The 17838-nt window shown below is 35.9% G+C and overlaps 1 protein-coding gene across 3 annotated transcripts in view; it reads right to left on the bottom strand.

The window, feature by feature from the left end:
* Positions 1 to 11481: 11481 nt before the first annotated feature.
* The window catches only part of TMEM200A (transmembrane protein 200A), a 61269-nt gene continuing 54912 nt past the window's right edge, over positions 11482 to 17838 (bottom strand). For all 3 annotated transcript variants that reach the window (XM_035538441.2, XM_035538442.2, XM_050709808.1), the window contains exon 2: positions 11482 to 15031. In XM_035538441.2, coding sequence (XP_035394334.1) covers positions 13540 to 15015 — 1476 coding nt within the window. In that variant the 5' untranslated portion in view covers positions 15016 to 15031 and the 3' untranslated portion in view covers positions 11482 to 13539. The remainder of the gene's footprint in view (positions 15032 to 17838) is intronic.

Below are 17838 nucleotides of genomic sequence, written 5' to 3'. Positions count from 1 at the left end.
AATCAAGTCTAACTTAAAAAAAAAAAAAAAAAACAACTTTGTTTTACAGATCATATCTTAAAGTTACAAACTTGATCCTTTCTCCATCACTATCTCACTTCTGCACGTGCAGAGTATACTCAAGCCACACTTCCCAGAGTTTTTGCAGGATGGAGGATGAAGAGTGAAGGGGTGTTCTAAGGTTTGTTTTCCCCTCCATAAAGAACATAAGTTCCCACAAATAGCAAGAAAATCAGTCTGCAAATAGTGAAAGATTTACAATCAAACCATGGCAAAGTGCTAAGAGCAGGTACAGCAGATAGTTGTTTGGCTTCTCGTACTTTACAGGACTCTTTCCATGAGCCCTCAAGCCCTCTCTTCCCAAAATGTGTAAGAGCTCTGTTCTGGGCCAGCTTGTGCTTCTTACGTGGAGAGTCACTCCTCTGACAGCTTTCTTGCTTGCTCAGCAACCTGCCCAGTTTATTGTCACCAGACTCCTACCCAGTTCATAATCTAGGGCAGCAGAGACCTCAGGCACTGCTGCTATCGTTGGGCTTAAAATTGTCTGCTGACACATATTTTTTTCAGGCTAAGTTTCTGCAGTAATCTGCTGTAGCTTTGCTGATTCCCCAGACTTGCTGCCTCGGCTGGGGAAGGGTAGCACAGCAACTTGAGTTCAAGATCCAGAACTGGAACAACAGCACGCAGAGCTTTAGCTCTCTCGTGTTCAGGAAAAAGTGGACAAACTGAATGGTGGGTAATTTCCTGTATGCAAGAATTTGATATAAGAGGCAAACCAAACCCTGATAATTTGCAAAAATATACCTTTTTGGCTCTCTTCCTTGTGGGTTTTTCTTTCAGGAAATCAGTCAGTGCCAGGTAGGTAACTGCAAGCTCAAATGTGAGCAATGGCCTGTTTTGTGCACATAAGAAGGCCTCTTTTTTTTTTTTTTTTTTTTTTTTTGACTGATTCAGAAATATTCCCAGCAATATCCGTTCTTGGTTTTGTGACTGTTCATAGCAATACAGTTCTGTGAACCCAACAGAAACTGTTGGATTTAACTTTCTATAGGTGCTACATATCTATGAGAAGCCACATTTCTTTCGTTGTTCATTCTACTAAGAGCAAAATGGACTTACTTTTGGGATTCTACAAGAAGATCTGGAACTCCCCTCCTTTAAAGGGACTATTTTGTTTCCCAGCATGCAGTGTATTTGGTGGTAACTTTCAGCCAAGGAAACCTGTAGCCTGAACCTTGTGATCTCACTGTTGTAAGGTGAAGGGCATGGAAGATATGGAAGATAATCAGAGATCCCAGCAGAAGACGTAGAATGACATACAGAAGAAATAAATTAGCCATTCATTATAACTGAAAGGCTGCAGGGAAGAATCATCAGTAGTGATATGGATAAGACAAGGCAGAATGGAAGCCCCACTAAATGCATAACATAATGTTGGAAAGTCAAGTTCACTGTAAAATAGGAAGTAATGTTAGCTAAGAGAGACACCAAATCTTCTTTTTCCTCCCCTTGTTTTGAGCCTGTACATGGGTCAAATGAGGAAATCTTTATTTGGAAGATGGACTAATGGAGAAAACAGAGTGAAGTGGGCATACACTCTTCACTGCGTAAAGGACCATTGAGAAAACACAATCAGGCGCACCACACTGAGTGAGTTTTGTGCTGTGACCCTGATTTTGCTGCACTCTCTCAACTAGTCAGTAAATCTTTTCTCCCCATGAGCAACGAAGGATGCTGTTGTTCCTGTTGAAAACAGACACAGCTTGAAAAGGATGGACAGACAGGAAAAAAAGTCAGTTAATTTAAGGATAGAAGTTGGAATGGTGAGTGGCTGAAATAGGAAGGATTTAGAGAGTCTGCTGGGCAAAATAATTCCTCTCATTCTCTTATCTGTTAAAACCAACATTCATTGTGACAGGAAACAAAGAGTGGTGACAGGGCTAAGAGAAATGGGAATATAAATCTCAATTCCTACTAACAGAAAATTGAATTTTTCTTACTATAACCAGTTAAATTTCTGCTATATCCAACCATATATATGCTGTGGATGTTCATATACTTTTCAATATGTTATTTATGTTCCTTGGAGAAAGCAAATGTTGTTTTCCTTTTAGGTAATGTTACAGAAATTATATACGTCCTTTGTCAGTATTACTTGTGTAGGAGAAAAAACAGATGGTTCCTTCATACTGAAAAAGGCAAATACTACATTTCGAGCTTCAGGATGATAACCACAGGCTTGAGTAACAAAAAAATCTTAAAGGAAATTATGGTAAATTTAACTATGCTGATTGAATGAGGGAGACAAGCTTAAGTGGAAACCCAATGATAGTTTCAAATTCTGAATCCTGCAGGTCTTGTTGATTGCCTTTCTGATACTGTCCAGGTTTTCCCTAGTTATTAGCTAGGTCAAGAAACCAACATTTTGATCAATTGAAATAGACACCAGCTGTCATTTCAAAATAGCTGAATCATTTTTAGTGTCTGCTCCGGGATTTACAGGAGATACAGCTGATTACATGAAGACCCATAGCCCATACATATTATCAAAAAAACTGATATTGAATAGAAACTTACTTTATCTTGGTAAAGTTCCCAATGTACTCCACGTTCCTAACATAATTAAATGTTATTACTCCTGTACACGTATGAAATAACTAAGGGGTCTTAGTTTAGAACCTTTATTATCACACTGACTTTATGATTAGCTTTAATTATTAAGTTTTTTTCCCACTATTAGAGAGGACTTTAAAGAAAAAATAGAAAACTTCAGTTTCCTTTATATCCTGGGGATACTTTCTTTTAAATAGAGCTGATGCTTATTGATGAACATATATAGAACAACCTATACCTTTATGAAGAGATATTGCCATTCTAACTCTTCTGACCAGCTCCAAAAAAACTAAAAAGACATATATTTCAGGCACTTGATGCAACAAAGCGTTGACCAAGACAAATTTCTTCAACAGCTTCTGTTCTACAAACAGGAAAAGAAAAAAAAAAATCAAACATGCCTATATAATGTATCTACTCTCTAAAATGGCATACATCTAATTCCATCAGCTGATGAGATTTATGTCTTTCCACTCTACCCAATATATTCAGAGGTCTCTCAGGACTGTGGTTTTGACAAGAGGTGAGAGTCTTCCAAAACCATTTTCGTTCAATTTCTACAGGTTCTGTGACGGAAGCTTGTCATAGACCAGCTGGTTTTGAAATTTATTTGTTTAGTATTTCTACAGGACATCATTTGCTTCTACATCCTTGAAAATATGAGAAAAAAGACTGCACTAGCATAACAAGGAAAGAAAGTGAAAACATTCACCATGATTGTCCTCCAAGTCTGTATGGTTTCAAACTGATTTACAACTTATATTTTGATATTAGCAGATACTGTTTCCCATTTAGGAAGAAATCCATCTATAGACAATAAAAGTGAAGCACTTCACTAAAGCAGGCCCTGGGCTGTTTAGGAGGACATTCAGGTATACATTTTTGCAGGTTATGTCTGAGCTGAGCTTTCTGGAAGCTGAGAAATGATGCATTATCCTTCTCATAGCAATCAACCTGGATGATTTTAAATAGCTGCAGAGAATCTATCAACATTGGCAGATTGAATTTCACCTTTTAAGAAACCCAGTATCCTCTTCACATCTTCCTGTGCTCAGGTTTTAAATAATACAAATCCTTTTGTCTCCCATTGCAAATGCTTGCTTATGCTGAATCTGTACTTTATTAAATACAAAAGCTTTTCTTAGATAGATAACATGAAGAAATTTAAACTGCCTGAAAGGTATATAGTGTTTTCTGCAGATACTTACTCAGATTTGAAAATCAATGTCAGCTGGAGTGAGGTCATTATCTGTGTATATGTGTGCCACATGTAATCATATATTGGTACGTTTGGTGAAAGTAATTTTAAGTGTCAATATCATCAAAAGCAAATATGAACAATATACTTGAAAATAAGGTCAATGCCGATGCATTAATTAATTGTTTGGTTTGGTGAAAAGCACAGTCTGTCTTTCCCTGAATCAAGTTTTTAGCCATGGTAGTGACTACTTTAGTTTCTGTCATAGAGTTCTGCAAGCCCGTCCCACTTCTTAGTGAAACTTGTACATCATCCTTACCTGATGCTATTCAACTCCAGAACACATTTGAAAGCAAGGACTATGTCAGAAGCAGCTATTCTTACATGAATTCCAATCTTTATGCTACAAATCTTTCTTCTTTCAAAATAAGAGTGCATTTAAGTGCCTTTGAAGCTGCCAAAGACTAAATAAGCTGACAAAGACTGGTGTCAGCATATATGAAAATACACAGGCTTTCTTTACCTTGCTATGCTTTCCCAATGTCAGAGAAGAAAGGAAAATAAACTAGGAAGAGTGTGCAATCACACAGAATTTACTGTGTTTGTTACAAGCATTAACTCTGCAAGGAGTTTCAGCCCCTGACCTTCTCAGAAACCTGCCTCAAAGAGGCAGAAAACAAATGTCACAGAGTCCAGTCACCCTGACTGGTTTCAATTCAGCACACAAGTTTCAGTTCCAGGAGTTCAAAATGAGAGATGATTTCTTCTCCCATGGAAAATGTCTGATGGTTTACGCCACGTAATAATATGTTTTGAGGTGTTTTTGCTAGCAGTGTGATAATAGCAGAAGTATGTTTGTAGTAGACAATCCCAGTTTGTTCCCAGCAACAGATCTCTTTCTGATTCAATATACTAACTTTTTTTTTTTTTCCTGGGGTTCTCCAACAATGATTAAATCAGAGGCATCATCTTATTTTTCAAAAATCAAGTCATTTGATAACATGATAAACTGAAACCTCCAAAACTCGATTTGGTGATATTTTAGACTGCATATTCCAGAATGTTAACCTAGGATGCTAGCCTCCTTTTTATGTCTCTTTAATCTCATTAACAATTTTCACATATTTCTGAGTCTTTCCATGTGATGATTTATATTGCTATTATTTCTACTGAGGCAGGAATGGATTAAGGAAAATCAGCTTTTTGGGCACAGGCATCATTGACTCCCCACTCACTTTGCACCATGCTGTTTATTTAAAAGCAGAATGCTCTGAAGTACATCAGCTTCCAGATCCAATCAAACATGTTACGTATGTATACAAATAAACACATATGTGTGTGTGTGTAGAATTCTTATGATCTGATATATGATAGAAATGAAAGAATTTAATTAAAAAATAATCCTTTCAATCTGTTCTGGAAATATGGGAGAGCTCACAGATACTTTTTTTTTTTTTTTCCACTTGCCTTAGGTTTGGAAAGATACTTATAACATCAACTAATTAAGCTTTTCAGATCTTGGAGGAGAAAGTAACTGGCTATTGTAGACACAGTCATTAAGAAGCACCCATGCCTACCTTCAGAAGCAGTTCTGAAGCTGAATAAAATGACTTAACAATAATACGTGCCAAGTAAACTTGTTTACTATTTTCAGGAATGGATTTCAATTTCTGAAATTGTTGTGCTCATTCATAGATAATAACCAAGAAAGTGGATGTTTGACAAGAGTAAATAGAGACAGAAAATCAGATAAAAATGTCATTGACCACAACTGTTTAAGGAGTTGGATTATGTAGAAAGGTGTGGAAAGGAAGAAGAGGTCGGAGTCTAACCTGTATGTTGGCAGACAGGGTTTAGTCATCATAAAGCAATTATAAGACCAAAAAGTCTGTAATCACTGTAATGGGGTGTAGGTGTGTACACAAACATCAGAGAGTTCTTAGTGATTTCCGGGAATGCTCTCCCTGTTCTACTTTCAAGAGAAAAATGCAACGTACAATGAAGTATTAAGAAAAGATACAAGAACTTTGCAAACCTGCCAGTCCAGATAACAGTGAGATAGGTATCAATGTTACGGGAATAAAATTATTCTTTCAAAAAGTCAATGTATATGAAATGTGTACTTTCTTCTTTAGAAGAATGACCAGAACTATCTTCTGTGATAGTTAGCAAGAGTTCTCCATTTGAGTGCTAGTTATAAGGCATATAAATTTAGAAAATGTAGTTTAATGAGAATCTAATGTTCACTTTATTATTTCCTAACCCCTCTTAATCTATTGTATAAACCCAACTCCTCTGCAAAAGACTCAAAGAGTACTGTTATTTAATTTAGTTATAAATCTAATGCTCTTCCTGGTCCCCATAAAGACATAATAAAGAACACTTGTTTGCCACAGATATAATAAAATATGCTCACATCATATATCAGTGCTTCCTGTCTGTTAAAATGATAATGAATTCTCTGCAAGTGCAAGTTGAGTTTAACTATATTATAACCTCCGTATAATAGTAGCTGATCTTCCCCATATTCTTCTATTCACACATTTTTATTTGAGGTCATTGAGACCCTTGAAAAACTGGTGGCTACAAGAAGAAAGTAACAAAAATAAACTGGAGCAATATTCCTTCAGGGTAACATATCTGAATTTAAAATTATTTCTGAAAAACACACACACACCAAAAAAAATGCACAGTGGAAAGTTTTCTGAAGTGTTTCTGTACTGTCATAATCTCAAAACAAACTGAACTTACACAGAATAGCAAGCCACATCTCAGTGAAGGTAGCTCAGTGGAAATACATTATGTTCATCAGTATGACTGGAAAAAAATACTGAAAATATAATTTTGTTATGTAACAAAGTTATACTCTCATCCTGGATACTTTGTTTTAGCTTTCTGTTTTCAGGAGTATTATGCAGAAATATTTAAGACCTCCAGAAAGTCAAGAAAAGTAGACAGAAAGCACAGGAATACTTTTCCCTGTGATGACTGAATTAAAAAGTAGACATATATTAATTATTGCTTTGTCTTTACCTTGAGTTTTAACCTTTGCCTTGCAGAAAACTTAATTTCCCATTAAAAAAAAAATAATAAAGACTGAACAAATGGTGGTTGTGACAACTGAGTATAGAGATCCCTAGAAGGAAGAGCCAACAGATGTCTACCATAATCATTGTAGCAAAAACTGAGTAGCTTATGTTAAGCACTAAGTGTGCCATAGACAAGATGCTCCTACAAACTGAAGTAGTAATGAGCTGATCCAATTAATTTTAAACAACAAGGATAAACTACAGTGGGACTCCAAGTCAGGTGTTGATTTCAGATGAAGAAATTTTGATAATTTCAGAAGAAAGCTAGTTGTTGAAATCATCCAGACAAGAAGGCTGGGGATTTGAGTATTGGATAAGGAAGATTTTATTTATTTATTTATTTATTTTTTAAAACTAACACAAACAAACATGCACCTCAACTGCAGGAAGCTTCTGAAGAGAATTCCAATCCTAGCCGAATTAAGGAGAACCTCACCAAAACTAAACCAAAAAGAAAAGAACACCTACAAGTAAACGTAATGGGAAAATGTAACAGAACAGACAGTACATGTGGAAATGCACTGCAAGATGTAAAGCGTCACATTCAGATACTCTTTTACCCAGTTTAAAAAGAAAAAAATGTTCATTCCAGATACAGCCTATATGCTAAGTGAATACTTTGCCTCATTTTTTACCTGGGGTCACTATTACAGAAGTGGGATGAAATGGGATGACTAGTAGGAAAAAAGGTCTGGAAATGGGAGATGGGGAGGTGTGGCAAATGGAAGAAAGAAAGTGTGAAATGAAAGATATGTAAATGCTCACCTGTAAGAAGGCTAAATTCAAGCCCTGAATGCTCTCACTGTGTGGAAGCAGGTAATCTCTCTTGCAGCAGCCTGAAAAAACCGGCACATGAAAAACATTGTAGCAAGGAATTTCAATAAATCTACTGAGTTGACAGAGAGAGGGAAGCCAATACGCATTAAAAATAGTAATCTTATTAACTGCATTTATGAAATATCAGAAAGAAGGAAAGGAGGAGCTATCTGGTCTCTTGTAAGCCTGCTAGTGTGATCCAGGTAGGATGGAAAACTTCAGGAAAAAAAAAATCAAAGAACTAAAGACAAGAATTAAGTTGGTGCCCCCAGCACCAACTGCAGGTCTGCTTCTGTTGGGTCCTCAGCACCAACTACAGATCTACTCTATTGGGCTGCACTATCTGCTATTTGCAGCCTAAGTAGGGACATTGTATCAATATGGGAAAGATCAGAAGGAAAACTGAATTGTCTTAATGGGATGATGAGATGAGCAGAAATTTAACAGTAAAAGTGACAAAATGTGTACTAGAACAAGTATTTCCTACAAGGCAGGAACTTATTCTGAGAACAGAAAGATCTAAGTGTTAAATGTGTTGTGCAGTGAATCACAGGATAACTCTGAGCAACTATTGTGATGAATAGCTTTAAGAATAGAAAATCCACAGAAATATCAACAGATACCAGGTTATTTTGGGTACGTTTTTTTAATAGCCCAGCAACTCGCTACTGCAATGAAATTAAAGTGCTGATAAAATTTTCAAACTAACAAGAGAAGTATATTTATTGGCATAACTCAATTAATCTGCAGTAGTTTCCAAAATAAATATTAGTAAACCGAAGGGTTTGGTGGGATTCAGAAATGGATTAGCTATTCCTAGGAATGCTATCCTGAATAATTACGCTAGCTGGAATAAAAAGTGATTAAGGACAACAATGGATTAATAATTCTTCCTATGGATAATTTATAGTGATTCTATACTCTCCTATGAAGCTGTCTGCCAATTAGAATTAGAACCAAGACAACAATTAGACATACTGCTTTTCATTTAATATAGTATGTTCTTATATTTTAAATTCAATAAACTATTGTAAACTAAAATAACAATAAATAAATAAATTTAACTATCTATTATAATTTAATATTATATAATATTATAATTATAATTTAACTATCTAACTATTGAACTATCAGATTTCCACTGTTTATGAGACTCAGGGTTGTATTTCTGCCAACTGTCATTCAGATAAACTATATTGTTTGGGCTTTACTGAAAGTATAAAGTACTCTGGTGAGGTTAATTTGAAATACCAAGACCTAAAACACAACTCAGCATTGCCATTCACGGAACATTGATGAAAGAGTTAATAAATGTTAACTGAATGTTAAACGTGATAGCTGTGATAACTATAATTAATTTGCTCCCGAGTTTAATTTGAAATGGTTTAAATAAAGGGCATGAACTTGCCCTTGAGTAGCTAAATCATACTAATTGAAGCACTCCTACATTATAATAGACCACTTATACCATTTGCATTTTCATATATGCATGCACGCAGTCTTTCTAAAAGATTTCTGCTTGTTCACCATAACATCACACTTTGTAGGAAAATTAACAACAAAAAAAGATAGTGCTAGGAATATGAAGTCAGAACTTCCAGGAAAGTGTCAGAGATACACTCCTAGAAAGAACAACTTATCTGTAAAAGCACTATACTAAACCAATCATAGAATGGCTCAGGTTGGAAGGGACCTTAAAGATCACCTGGTTTCAACCCCCCTGCCATGAACAGGGCTGCCACCCACTAGATCAGGTTGCCCAGGGCCTCTACCAGCCTGGTCTTGAACACCTCCAGGGATGGGGCATCCACAGCCTCTCTGGAAGGTTCCAATCCAGGAACTCCACAAGCTACTAAAAGAACTTTTCAGAGAGAAAAGATGCTGCAGGTCAAAACTATTGCCCAAATTTCATATAGGAGAAACTAATGGACTAGTAATGCTATATTTTAAGGATAAGTAAAATCAATGCTAGATCTGAGAAAGGCTCTCTGAGATGGTTGCACAAAATTTATTTAGCTGTCTAATCTATGCTGAGGGACAGATATGGATGCCTGCCTCCAAAACTGGTAGCCTTAGAAATTCTGCTCATTTATAACATTACTTTTCATTTTTAAAACCAGGCTGCCTTTCCATCCTTTATGAAGCCCAAGCATTAGGGTAGCCATCAGGATGGGGAGCACCATACTGAAGTCCTTTTGCTTCAGAGAACCCCACGCCAAGACCTTCCTGTCTACAGGTAACAGTATTTGCAGCTGGTGCGTTTGCCACTCCCTCCTGCTGAACTCTGCACTGAACTGCATGGAAAAGTCAGGTTCATTGGCTCACATGGAGGGTGAACTGGGTTCTCCAAAGGAACAGCTAAAATATCAAACTGGCCAGACACAGACCCTGTTTTAAGGTTTTTACTCAGTCAGTATTTCATGTTAAGTATAGAAACAATCTGGAAAAGACAATGCAACCCAGACTTTCTCTTCTGTCACGGCAGAATTGTCCTCTTTATTTCCTGATGAATTTTGCCCAATAAATGAGCAGACTGAAACAGCTTTGCCAGGAGGGATGGACAGATTGTAACACCAGTCTAAGCCACAGGCTGTGATTAAGATGCTTACCTGAGAGGTAGAACACATGTATATTTCAATGGTCTTATGGAGAAGAAGGAGCTGAACTCACTACTTGTACAATACAAATGATTTCCTTCTGGATTATTGCATACAAAGGATGTGGTCCCATAACATCTTCCAAGGGCTAGATGTAAGGTTTAGCTTCCTATTGCATGAAAAGTCTTGTGGGGTGTCTATATAATTATTTTCCCATATGAGAAAAACAGTTTAAAACTTCCTGTCTTTGGCTTCTTTTTCACCCTGAAGTTGTATTGGAGCAATTCATTGTGGGGCTGCACAGAACATCAATAGTTGTTCAGAGCATCAGAAATGAGCTAAATAATAATAATAATAATAATAACAATAATAATAATAATAATAATAAAGTCTGTGAACTGAATCAGCAACTGAGTGAATATAGTTATGCCCTAAAGATACCAGTGAGGTTTAAGAAATGCTCCTGTCTTCACCAGGTCTTTACTTGCTATCTGAACATGTGTTACTAAGAGTTCAGACATCTGCACCCTACTGTGGTTTCCCACCTCAATATATGAAGATTAGTGTTCAGGTCTTTTGAACATTTAAAACTTTTTCTGACTAGAGGTTGAGTTGGAATTACCCAAGGAATATGGGAAGATGCAAGGCCCTTTATTTCCAGAGTGACTGTGGTTAGCGTATCTGGGCAAAAATGGAGTCCTAGCCAACTTTTTTAAAATATTAAACCTTTCATCAGACTTAGCACCTTAGACTTTATGCCTTATAAATCATTTGACACATATCTTTAAAGTTTGAGATATGAAAATCCCAGGAAACAAGGTTACCGTCACTTTTGAGTTATCTTGTTACTTAATATGTACTGGATGAGCTTATTATTTCTGGAACTTACAGTAGATGCTATTATCTAAATGAAATGTTCCATTTTAGGGTAATTTGGGAATATTTTTGTAGTCAATCTGTCAATCACACAATTTCTTTGTATGGTGCTATTTTGATTTCTTGCAAATTTAAGTCAGTAACTTTACTTTGGTCTCTCAACCAGGTAGATTTTTCTGAAATCAGTACATTTTTCAGTACCAGGTATCTATGTTAAAAATTAAAAGCTCATGCCTTGCTATACTTATAAAAGGACCACTATTCCCACATATGATGGTAAACAAAAAAAACAGTCTTTTAAGCTAAGATTTAATTTAGTTATTCAGGAAATAAAAGCTTACATCATTCACGTCTTTTCAATAATAGTTTCCATTTTTCGAAACGTACTGCCAAACTAAAAAGAACAAGGTGTTCTTTTTATACAAAATTTCCTTATATCAAAAGCATTTTGAATACAATTCACATTACATTAAAAAAATATTAGAAACACAGTAAATTCAACCTTTACATGTGGAGGGATGTCATTGAAATTAATTAGTCATAGCCAAATATCTAGTGGAAGGCTAATATATTAAGCATAATGTTATGTACAATATTATGATAATTATATTCTGATATGGAGGATTTGAGATTATAGAGGAAAAACATGTCTTAACAGCAGATATATGTAGAGATACATTTTATTTTCGTTTCAAAAAATAGCAAATGTCTTAAGAACACAAACCGGAAAGTTATTAAAAGCTTCATAGCAAAATATTTAGCCAACTCTGTTACAATATATAGGCTTGAGGTTCTAACAGTTAACACTATGCCTCAATTCACTGAGCAAGTAATGCTCTTGATACATAAACATTGCGCAGTTGAAATCTGGAGCTGAATATTTAAAAATAAAAAAGGAGAGAGAGAGTATGTATTTTATCTTTGATCTTTCATAACCAACTGAAGTACAACTACAGTTTAACAGGCTTGATTCTTTTTGGGAGAAGCCGTTAAAAACAATTCCTGAGTATTTAAGTGAATATATCCAAAATGACCACATACAACCAACTTCCTGTTAAGTGAGCCTTGCAACTAGAACTGACATTCTCTAGCATGGCTGTCATGGCAGGATCACAGCCTAAATACCTTAATGAAATACACAAAAACTTTCTGGTATGCACATTCAAATTCTCATTTTCTTTAACAATAGCCTACAATTGTCAACTGAGGAACTTACTCTGCTGAGAAAAATATTGTTTTAAATGTCACTTCCTTTTGCAAAATCTTCTAATGCAAATTACCCCAGCTAAGCCTCCAATGAACCACCATCCCAATAATTATGTGAAATATATACATCAAAATTTAGGCAAGGGGCTTTTGTAATACTTAGTATACATATTGAATTATATGCTTTGTATCAGTATCTTGACCATAGAGACCTAGTTATTTAGCATCTTGCTATTGTAATGAGAGGCAATATATTCATTTTCCATTATTCTCTTCAGATTCATGTCATGATATCATTTTACTATATACCATGTTTCTAAAACCCTGTTAGCATTCATTACGTCCCTATGATTTTAATCAGTATACTTTGATTTTAAAACTGCTGCCAATCAAAATGCTTTAAAGAACTAACCCCAGAAGAATTTTCAGATTTCTTACTTTATGTATGCTTTCCTGGAATTTTAGGATTAAATCATAATGGATGTAGAAATATTATTGTACAAAGCATAGTTAATAATTCACAACACCGGTATTCAACTTGACCAACTACAATGAATTCACAAAAATGTTTTGATATCCACTCTTTTCTATCCACCCACCCCCATACGTAAACAAGATTCTCACAATGACAATGGCAAGATTGTTGTTACTGAGGTGTATTATATGTGAAAGACAACACCAAGGATAAAGATAAAGGCCTGAATTTGACAATTCCAGTATGTATTTCTCCTCACTTCCCATTCTGGACTGCAAACACAATTTTTAGACTCTTGCAGTCATTAAATAAGTAGAACCTACAGGTAAATGGAACTTTTAATTCTAATGCAGGTTTTTGGAGTCAAATTGATAGAAAGTAACATGCTTGTATAGAACAGAAGGAATAATGACTTGGAAAAAAATGTAATAAGTCATACCAAAACTCTCTGAGAAATGATAATGTACTGTATTGCAGCTGTATGTTACTGTGACAAAAAACTCTTGGACTTACAAAGACAAAGATCTCTGTTTACACAAGCCAATATTAATATGCTATTAATCATCTAGATAAAAACAGGCTTGTTCTAGTTTCACTGAGAAGGAAACATTTGTCAAAATGGTTTTTTAAAAAATACTGTTGAATATATTGTAAATTGCAATTTAAATATTAAAACCTTGTTTCTGAAGTTCCCCGCTTTAGGTTGTTACTCAAAAACTCATCATGTTCAAAACTCAAATTATTATGAGATCTCGATATCATAAGAAGCTTTTCTTTATTGGTAAAGTCTTTTTTGACCACTGCTTGTGGCACAAGTAACCTGTCCATCGGGTCCTCTTTGTTTTCTAGTTTCATATATCCTTTACTGTTGCTCCGATCCAGTCTGGGCCAGCTGGGATGTTTCCTTTGTTCAGCTTGGACAGTGAGTGTAGATGGACCCCTGTCCAAATCCAGGGACTTTGAATGTGAAGACAGAAGATGCAAAGATGTGTTGGACCCAAACTGTTTCCTGGCAGCACCAGGGGATAAAAGCTTTCCTGTACTTGGTCCGATGGTCATAGAAGATTTGAACTGATCATGTGGAGTGTCCACAAATGAATTATGCCGTGGTAGCATGGCCGCAGCTGGTTTGCAGGATTCCTTGGTGTCAGTTAATGGAATGGCCAGAGAGTCCATCGACAGATTTCTGGACCAACTCTTTGTGACCTCTGAGTCCTCGGTTATGTTGTCTATACTGGGCTCATCAATAACACAGTTATTTAGTTTAATTACTGGCAGTGTGAAAGCACTAATAGAAGATGATACAATGGACTTTGTTTCACACTTTATAGAACTAGTGTTTTTGTCATCTGAAGCCTTACTGGAATGAGGGTAAAGTCCAAAGACTGAACCAGATTGGTCAGTCAGCAGAGGTGGTAGGAGGCTAGCAGTGGTCCTATCTTCATTTAGGGGGATCTCCTCTTCTTCAGCAGAACTATCCATTCTAAAATTACTCTTGAAGCCAGAGAAAGGTGCAATCGTGTTTGCAGCCAGCCGTGATGCACATGAGCTCCCACTATGCCCAAGTTCTCCTTCCCCCAACAAGCCAGCAAAGGCACCACTCAGCTGCTTTTGTTCCTTGATCCTCAGGGTGTGGATGTCTATTACAGTGGAGTATATGTCTCTCATGTGTATGATTTTTGTTTCTTTGTCACGGTTTTCGTGTAGAATGGCATTTGCGCAGATAAAAATGAAGATTCCAATGCCCATAGTAAAAGGGCCCAACATTTTCATCTTATCTGAGTGCACATGCTGTTCAAAGAAACGAAGTAAAATGCTTCCTTGGTTTCTTAGGACCTCGGTTTCATTTACTGATAGTTTATCTTCAGATCCTAAAAGCTGTTCCTTCTGGGGCCAGTATCCAAGAATGGCCATTGCAATTCCCAAGAATGCGATAAGCACTCCCAAAACAAGGAAGAACCCCGATGGAGAATAGAGTCGGATTTTGCCCCTGACAATGACTACATCTGCCCTGGGCCGGCGTCTTACTGGTTTCTTCTCCTCTGAAGCTGGTGCTGTGGCAAGATTTACATGTTGCTGAGATCTGGCAGAGTCTTGCCTTTTCAAGGCAGCCAGTCCTGTTATGACTCCGCCGGTTGCTATCATAGTTCTATATTGTGTCCTGCAGGGGAAAAAAAGCAGAAATATTGATGTAAGCAAAGTCTGTGTGTGCAAATATAAATAGTGCTTTGTTAATATGTATATATTTCTTGATAATTAAAATATTCATCACTTTAAAAAAAGCTACTATATTTAATCCAGTTAGGGCATAATAAAGGTTTTAAAACTCAAATGGCATTTAAAAAGCATTTTCAAAAGACTTTTATCACTGTAAATATAGGTAATTTATCTTTCAGCAATGTAACAGACTAGAAAACTAGTGCTCTGTGGTGACATATCAGGATTAAACATGAGAATACTGAGAAGTGTTTATAAATGGTTTATGTCAGGACAGTCAGTAACAAGTTACAAGTTAAGAACGTTGTATGTGTTCTTGATCATTTTACCACTATAGCTAGCTCTTTTAAAAACTTCTGTGACATACAATTAATATGAGTACAGATCATTCTACATACCCTCTTTAAAACATTTTGCCTTTTAGGTTTCAGCATATATTAATATATACTTATTCTATCATTTAAAGAGGCTTTTATTAAGCCTATTGAGACCACCTGAGTCTCAACTACAGAATCGTTTTGCCTTTCCTAATAAAGCTGATCCTTTGCTATGCATATCTATATCCTTTTTCTCCCCATTTTGGTTCTTCACTGACTACAAAGTAGTAGCTCAGTTTAGTTTACCAGATAACCAATTTTCATGAATGTCAAGCTCATGAATTCAAAGCTTCATCATTTTATGAGCTTTTTTTTTTTTTTCCTGTTAGACTTTTCACACCTGGGTGTCTACTACATGGGAAACATGAACCAGCATGAGTTTAAAAAGAGAAACTCATGTTTGGTAGGGCTTTTTTTGAGTAAAAGTAACAAATGAAACAACACAGTTCAGGATTATTAAATATTATTTTATAAGGCATCTTATAACCAGACTCAAAAATAGTTTCTCAGCTTAACTAATGGATATTTGAATGAATACTAGAAAGTATTATAGTATACAATTAAGATACTGTAAAGCCAGGTATGAAAAAACATATATGTTCTTTTTGATGGCCTTGCTAAATTCAAAGATACAGAAAGGCTGACAGTCTGTTGCAGAGAGAAAAGCACCATGTCAATGCTAGGGATGGTTTAACAAGCAGACAAAGCAAAAGTTGGACTGTGTGTATAGAGAGGCAGAGAAGCAGAGGCAAAGCAAAACAGTGATTGCTTTCAATTTACAGGCAATAACTTCCATCAGATATCTTTAAATATTTGTTTTTTAAAAATCCCAACAGTGACACCCATGCAAAAAGATGAGAGCTCTTGTAGTATGAGAATGACCATAGGGGCACTATCATGAATTTCCAGCAATGCAAGCAGGTGTCAAGTAAGCTCATTTCCAAGCAGAAATTGCTCCAACCCACCATTATTCATGATTATGAAATTAATAGGGAGTTTGAGACAGGAAGCACTACTCCAGAAAAAAAATGTACCAGTGTTCATTATTATCTGTTCAGCATTAATTCAGGTGACGGACAGAAAGAACAGCAAGCTGAATTCCTTCCCTGCACCATTATTAATGGAGAGAATGCTTTCTCTCCTTCTGCGAGAAACCTTTTCTTTGTGAAGGGAAGACCTGAAAAAACAAGGCCTAAGATGCAGCATTTTCTTAATTTCTGAAAACAAATTTGATAGAATAGTTTAAAAAAAAAAAAAAAACACAACTCAGAAAGTTCATTTCTAGTGACAGGTTTCATGTTCCTCAATGCTCTGGAAATTCTCACCCTTTGCAATTCACTTTCATTTTTATGCTGTCTGGGCAATTTCAGTAGTTCCAGGACAACTCATTTCTTGAATGTTTCATGAAGAGCCAAATTTTTTTTTTAATGTAGCAGTTTTAACACTATGCTCCCCCTCCTCCCAAGAAAGTTATTCGAGGTTGATAGTATATATATAAAAAAAAAAAAAAAAAAAAAAAGAAAAGAAAACAGTGTCTCATATGCCTATATTTAAGGGTTTCTGCCAAAAGCAAAAGATCATTCTCTAAAACATTTAGACTCTCTAGGCAGAAATAAATTAAGAGAATTATGGCATATCTTTACTGAAATTAATAGATCATTTAGCTATTATCTATTTTGCTCCCTTATTCTTTTCCACATCCTAGATCTTTGCAGGGATAAGGAGTTTCCATATTTATGTGGCATTTTGCAGCACACATAAACACACTCTCATCCATTATTATGGCTGCCAAGGAACTGCACAGGGTAGTGCTAAATCCAAGCTCTACATGTTGGCTGGATTTGATATTTTGTGTTCTGTACTGTGCTTATCACAGCTACCTGGATTTCACCAAAGGGTGAACCCAGTAAGCTCAGATCTGGTTGGTAAATATTTTACGCATATCTCTAGCAAGAGTTCCTCTCTAACTCTGAAAAGCAGATCAAAATATATATATATTACATCCTGAGCTATCTTTTGAAAATTCTCATTTCCAAGTTTTACATATATTGCAGGAAAACCACACCACAATTTCATTATTAATTGGCCTACAGTAACCTGAAGAACAGAGAAAAACTGAGATCTTCTATAGTAAAAGGGAGAAAGAGATCTCCTAAGCCACTTGGCTGGCTTCCTCCCAGTATTTCACGGGAACATTTTGTTCCTCTGTTCACTTTACCTGCATTAGAACTTGGGAATAAGAGAGAGAAAGTCTGGCTGCAACAAGATGAAAAAGCATTTTATATATAGAAGTCTCTTTCCTATTTGTGAGTTCACACGGATATTATTAAATCTTTATTTAATGGAATAAAATCACAACCAGCTTCATAAATAT

This window comes from Cygnus atratus, chromosome 3, assembly GCF_013377495.2.
Source record: "Cygnus atratus isolate AKBS03 ecotype Queensland, Australia chromosome 3, CAtr_DNAZoo_HiC_assembly, whole genome shotgun sequence".
Classification (NCBI taxonomy): Eukaryota; Metazoa; Chordata; class Aves; order Anseriformes; family Anatidae; genus Cygnus; species Cygnus atratus.
Note: the sequence above shows the minus strand (reverse complement) of the source record. Positions and strands in the feature narration are given on the sequence as shown.